This window comes from Halyomorpha halys, unplaced genomic scaffold (assembly GCF_000696795.3).
Source record: "Halyomorpha halys isolate HHAL.00 unplaced genomic scaffold, Hhal_1.1 Scaffold682.1, whole genome shotgun sequence".
Taxonomy (NCBI): domain Eukaryota; kingdom Metazoa; phylum Arthropoda; class Insecta; order Hemiptera; family Pentatomidae; genus Halyomorpha; species Halyomorpha halys.
Window position 1 is genome coordinate 397,824 of NW_027106326.1, and position 6,815 is coordinate 404,638.

The following is a 6,815-nucleotide window of genomic DNA, read 5'->3' on the forward strand; positions in this document are numbered from 1 at the left end:
ACTGCTGTAAAATACTAACTTTATTGTGTTCGTTACATCTTTTATATACCCTCGATCAGCTGATCCTCTCAGTCAGCTGACATCGAAATAACAGCTGACTCATACCGTAACTTATATACATATATACACATATATATATATATATAAAGTTATATTTTACTGAAATGAAACTAAAAATAATAGGAGAGAGAGAAGTACGAAATGAAACGCTTGAAGTAAACTCAAAGACTGATCTATTTGCGAAGCGTGTCCGTCTATATATACAATCTATCAGCTGATATAGACTTGTCAGCTGACAGTCCGTAGCTCCCCCCCACCAGTTTACGAACAATCCTCGTAAACTCTATTATATACAAATGAAAAAGATATATACAAATACAATTAACATACAATAATAATAGAAAATATACAAATAGAACTTCAACAAATATAAAAATAAAACTACAGAAATAGGATTCAAAATAACAGCACCCTGTGAAAAAAAAAAAAAAAAAAAAAAAAAAAAACCAAAAAAAAAAAAATACAATTTCACATGAATCACTGATATTTAAGCTCACATGTTCTTAACAAGTCCTTAAAATGAATAGAATGAAAAATAAAAACTTTACAACTTTACAAGCTTTCTATGGTAACAGTATATTGTTCTCCAATCGTGACCACTCTGAATGGGTCTTCGAACCTCTGCAGTTCTTTGTCTCTATTATTTCCCACTTTCTAGTAGACCACCGTCCCAATTTTAAGGTTGCCCATTAGATCGGGAACATTGAAATTATGTCAACTAACTCTTCTGCGTTTCTCCTTCTCAATTTTTCCCTAACTTTAGCCCATATCTTCCTCCGTGCCATACAATTAACGGGGTTATTACTCTTTGCTGTATCTTGGTAATTCCTTCGACATCCCCGCAGTCCAAAAATAATCTCACAAGGAGAAAACCCCGTGACCGAGTGTATGGAATGATTGTATGCTGCGATCGCTCGTTCCATCGCTTCGTCCGGCCCTTTTTCTAACTGATATACCCGCAGGTGGTCACTGAGGGTACTGTGGAGCCTTTCAATGCCTCCTCGGCTCTTTGGATGACCTGGGGTGTTAAGGTGCCACACCACCTCCAAGATTTTCATCTCTTCCCTGATCCTTGCGTTGTCAAACTCTCTTCCACTCCCGGATGAGATTCTATCCGGTACGCCGTAAAACTGGAACCACGTGCGTAGGGTTCTCAACACCGCTTCTCCTGATCTCTCTTTCACTGGGTACGCCATAGCTAGTTTGTTAAATACGCCTATCACTGTGACCCACTTGTATCCCTTCCAAGTAAAAAAATCCGCTTGAAGATCACTAAGTGGTGCTTTTGCAGTGGGCGTTTCCTCCTAGATAGGTTGAGATGGATCATATTTCGCAGTCAGGCATACGTCACAATTGCCTGTTTGGATGGTTTCTTGAATAGTGTGCTTCATACCCCACCAGAAGTATCGACGACGCAACACATGTTGCGTTTCGTTCAGCCCTCTATGGTTGGTCTTCCTCTGGTGATACGCGAGGGTCACCTCCTTTTGGGGTTCCGCGTCACGGAGATTTTCTGCCATCATCGTACAGGGTATAAAAAACCGGTCGGCCCCAATCTGTTCCTTCCGCCAAAGACGCCGAATTTTATCCCACAGCACTGCATTTCCTACATATAAATGATGGGTTTGTCCGGCCTTCGATCCACCCTTTAGTGCTCTGCAGATTTGGTTCTTCCTCAGATTAGGCTGGGACCATATAGTCACAATACTACTGCTATTTTATTTTCCTTGCTTCATCATTATTAGCCCCGAAGTTCTGGTTTTTCATATGATTTGGTGACGTTTATCATTAATGATTTCATCAATGTCTCTTATTTAGGTTGGTCTTTCCACAGTTAAGTCTTCATCTTTAGATGTCTCTCTTCTGTTTTTCGATTGTTCTGTGCCTGGTTGTTCTTCTTCCGGGGTCCATTATTTCAAGAACTGTCTAGAATGTTCAGATATTTCTCCCTGATTACCCTTGACCGCATTTCCATATTATACTGGTTGAGGATCTCCTTCCATCTGGTGATACGCGGGGATGACTCTTTCAATTTTCCTACCCACTGCAACGGTCTATGATCAGTGTGGACTCTAAAACGCCTTACAAACTCATAGGGCCGGAAATGCTCCACTACCCACACGATTTCTAGAAGTTTCAGTTCTAAGGCGCTGTATCTGGCTTCCGCTTCTGTGAGACGCCGACTGATATAGGCTACAGGACGCTCTCCCTCTTCAGTCTCCTGTGCTAACACCGCTCCTAGAGCATAATCACTAGCATCCGTTGTGAGCGTAAACTGTTTCTCGAAGTCGGTAATGCAAGAACTGTTCCTGTTGAAGCTGCTCAATGCATTTCCGGATGTTATGTGCTATGTTTGGTGTTACTACTATCTTGCTTCCTTTCTTTAAGAAATTATTGAGGGGCACAAGGTACTCTGCCATGTCCGGAACAAACCTTCGATAGTAATTTAATACTCCTATTATTCGCCAAATCCCCTTCACGTCTGTTGGTACCTCAATTCTTTACAGAGCCGACACCTTCTGGACGTCCGGTCTCACACCTTGCCGGGAGATGGTATGCACCAAAAAATAGTTCTGCTCTTGTCCTAGTTCTGATTTTGTTCGGGAAAGCTTGACGCAGAACTCCCTCATTCTTTGGAACACGCTCTTCAAGTGTTTCACATGGTCATTCTCTGATTTTCTGAACACTAGTAGGCCGTTCATATACACCTGTCAAACTGCTTCGTTCAATCCCCGTAATAATTTGTCCATAAGTCTCTGGAATGTTACAGGTGCGTTTTTCAGACCAAATGGCATTCTGGTGAATTCGTAGTGGCCTCTTTTAAAAGTGAATACATTTTTGCGCTGATCCCTGGGGTGCATTTTAATTTGGTGGTTTCCCGCCTTTAGATTCAATGTGCTAAAAATCTTCGCACCGCCTAATCTATCGAGAATATCTTCAAATCTTGGGTTAGGGTATTTTTCATTGACCGTATTCTCATTAATTTTACGATAATCTATTACTACCCAGTACTTTTCACCATTTTCGCCCGGGTCACTCTTCTTGGGTACTGCCCACAATGGACTATTACAGGGCGAAGTGCTGTCCACAATGATCCCTTGTTCCCGTACACTTTCTAATTCATCCCTAATGTGTTTTCGAAGTGCCTGGGGGTGTCACCTCTCCTTTACGTACGTCACCCTATACTGCTTCAATGTGATTTCGTGCACCGTTCTTCCTGTAGCTCCTAGTACTTCCCCTTCTTTGAAAAAATTATATTATAATTATATTTGTTCATTATTGCTTCTTTCCAATTCTCCCTCTGGTTAATCACCCACTCTCGCTTTACCGTCATCCACGAGTTTCTGACAGCTGTACCTCTTCCCTCCCAATATTTTTTATCGTTGCTCTCACCTTTTCCAAAAGATCGCAACCAATGATCATCTGTTTTTTCCCATTACATGGACTGTTACCTTCTCTTCCTTAGCCCCCCAGATACTAAATTCTATATATATTATATATAGATATATAATAAAATACTGCTGGGCCCACCCGGAGTGATTAACTGACAATTACATACTCTGACCTGTAGTTCCTTTCTTTGATGACCTTCCAAGGGGTATCTTTGTCCGCCTGAATCTGATTTAAGATACTTCTTTTTACTCGGCAGACCATCGCTGCTTTCAGTGCTTTTGTATCCTCGCTGTCCTGTAGATCCTTCGAAATCTTCGCTTCTATTCGCCCTATTAGGCGATCGCCCCCTTTTAAAAAATGATTGAATTCTCCGGTCTCCCCGGTGATTTTTTCTAGATTCGACACCGCCTTCCACAGGTCCTGGGCGGTTGCAGTACGAATCTTAATCCATTCTAGCGTCGTGGCACGAAATTGCGCTAATGAGACTTCTGGTAGTGACTGAATCTCCTACGGAGGTGGGTTCCCTGCTGCTAAAATTTGGTTGCCTGCAGCTCGAGGCTGGTTGTTTTGTTTATTTTCTCCAGGTTATGAACTTCTGCTCTCACTATTCCGTTATAGTTCATAATACAGAGAGAAGAATGAAAAAACAAATTCTTTTAGACTGAAAATTACTCCGGTATCTAAAGTTCCCGGGTTTCGGCATTGGTTACATATATATATATATATATATATATATATATAAAAGCTTCAATTCCGAACTGGTTCTCCCAACGCTCAGACTTCTTCGGCTACCATCCTAGCTGCACTAAAGAAGGATGGGACCAAAGTGAACCCGGCAAACACTTATGCTGCTATAGTCATGTCCTTCCAGAAGTGCAAGAGAGTGAGGAAGACTCCCCCCGAAGTTAGCCGTAGATGGCGAAGGCAAAAACATTTCAAATACTATCGTCTTCCTTGGCGTTACATTGGACAGGCATCTCACCTTCTCAAGTCACTTGAGAGACTCAACCTGGCCCAGCAGAAGGCCTACTACTCATAAGATCTCGCTTTGCCTCAAACTGAAGATTTAAAAGGCATTTATCCGGCCGACTTTGCTCTATGATTCACCACTTCTGCGACACCTCTTTAAGACTACGCTGAAACAGCTGTAGAGCTTTTAAATTTCCCTCGTTCGGGGAATAGTGAGAGAAACTACTACAGAGGGCTATACTATAGGACTACTATAGATAGGGCCAGGAACAGCGCTATACGTGATGAGCAACACCTCCCCCCTCTACCGAAGTTCATTGGACGTAGACACATCAAGTTCTTTGATGGGATCAAGTCCTTTGCCAACTCGCTCTTCAGAGAAATCGCCCCTCCACCGAAACCTATGAGGTGACAGAGCACTGCCCCCTTGGTTGACGTCGTCGCCGAGTGAGGGGCTTTAGGATCTGAAAGCCTGACGTCATCACCACCTTGTACCCGTCGACTCCCCGGCCAATATTAGGGGTATTCATGATGTTGTGTTAAATGTTATATGTTTTTCCATGTTAAATGTTATAACTATAGGATTGTGAGCAGCCCTATTTGAAGTCATGTTAAACGTTAAATCCATAAGAGTCCCTAGCGGATTTTCTCAGCAACTTGTTGTATAAGCTTTTATGTTTATAACCTTCCTTCCAGACCCTCATGTTATTGTTTACTTCAGTTTTGATTTAAGTAATTAATTAAAACATGCCTAGAGTGAGTGAAAAGTGGAATTTGTGTGAAAGTTTAGCTTATGAGTGTCTTATTGATCTTCAAACTTGTGAAGAAGAGAATGAAGATGAGCTAATTGACAACTGTATTGAAAGTCACAACTAATATGGCGGCGATCTCAACTGGTCTCTTGTGTGACGTCATTCTCGATTTAACTGACCAAGTAACAGACTCTCAGCCATGTTAAATGTTATTTCGTTTTACCACGGCAAAAGAAGGCAATTTTTTTCGATTTAACACGAGTTTTTCCATTTAACACGCTTTAACATAGATCATGAATACCCCTATTGTAACTCCCTCCTTCAGCAGACCTGACTCCCGTTCTTATAGCGCCATGTAACAATAGAAGGATACTTTTTGTATATATTTAGATTTAGTGTCTCCATATATTGTAAATAGTTGGGAGGTTTCAGTAGTATTCAACTTGTTATCAAGATTCCTATATCGTACCCAATTTTTCTTAATTTTCAACCTGTATCGATATAAGTAGTCGTGAAAGGCTGGAGTGGTAATGCAGAGTAAAACGAGATATTTTGGATACAATTCAGGATGATGAGGAGGCAGTCTAGAGAGCAGTACGCTGGAGAACACCTGGCAAGGTTCAACAGGATAATGGAGAAATTTAGGGAGACTTTTAATGTGGAATCATTACACTACCGGACGGGATTTTTGGCCATAACTCTTAAAGTACGATTAGCAAAAGAAAAAGGTAATAGAGACGTCTTACCTAGAAACAGGACATTCATTGAAAATATGCAAGATATGATGGATACCAGCGCGCGGGAGGAGTCCCGAATGGAAGTCGAAGAGGGTGGACCCGGATGAACGAGAGTCAAAAATAACCACCTGAGAACCACACTAACTCCCTGGAGAAGAAAGAAGTACCGAATAGAGGTAGTGGGAGACAAAGCAACACCGATAAGAAACGAGGACAAGTGAAAGATAGAATATGTTCTACACATAGAATAACATGTAGTACGGAAAATGCCCCGGTAATATCAAATTATGATAACAGTTCAGGGTGTGAATTGTTGGAACAGGTTGGTGGACGGGTGAACAATAACCAGGGAAGGCGGAGTATTAGGTTAGGAGGAAGATCAAATAAATGTAAAGGAGGAGGAATTGGGAATAAGAGCGGTAAACAGAATCGAAGATTGGAGAGAAACGGTATAGGGCGAGTTAATGAATATTTTCTTCATTGCCATTATCTTTTAACTTTCTTTTTAGCGTGTTCCTAATGTAAAGATGGCGATTCTTCCCGGACTTGCCGAAATACAATTAATCATAACTCATATAATTTGTTATATAATCCTAACTTTTTTAAAATTGAATTACAGGAAATTTATTTTGAAACAGTTCCAAACAGAAATAAAAATTAAATATGCAATTTATTTGAGATACTATACAAAATTGTTATGCATATTTTTAAAAATTAGTTGACTTGGAGCTAGCCATTAATCCGAAAAGTGTTTTTTTTCTCTTATTCTTAAGTGGTAACATTGTAAGTTTGTTTTAGTTTGTACCAAAAACAAAATGTTATATATTGTTATACTAAAATAAAAATAGTTATTAAAATGGGCTGAGTTAATGTTATAAGTGATTATTGGTTACTAAATTCTATT

The 6,815-nt window shown here is 40.5% G+C and overlaps 1 protein-coding gene across 1 annotated transcript in view; it reads left to right on the forward strand.

The window, feature by feature from the left end:
- The first annotated feature begins 5,742 nt into the window (after positions 1 to 5,742).
- Positions 5,743 to 6,815, forward strand: part of nvd (neverland) — a 35,051-nt gene continuing 33,978 nt past the window's right edge. The window contains exon 1 of the mRNA XM_014427927.1: positions 5,743 to 5,902. Coding sequence (XP_014283413.1) covers positions 5,743 to 5,902 — 160 coding nt within the window. The remainder of the gene's footprint in view (positions 5,903 to 6,815) is intronic.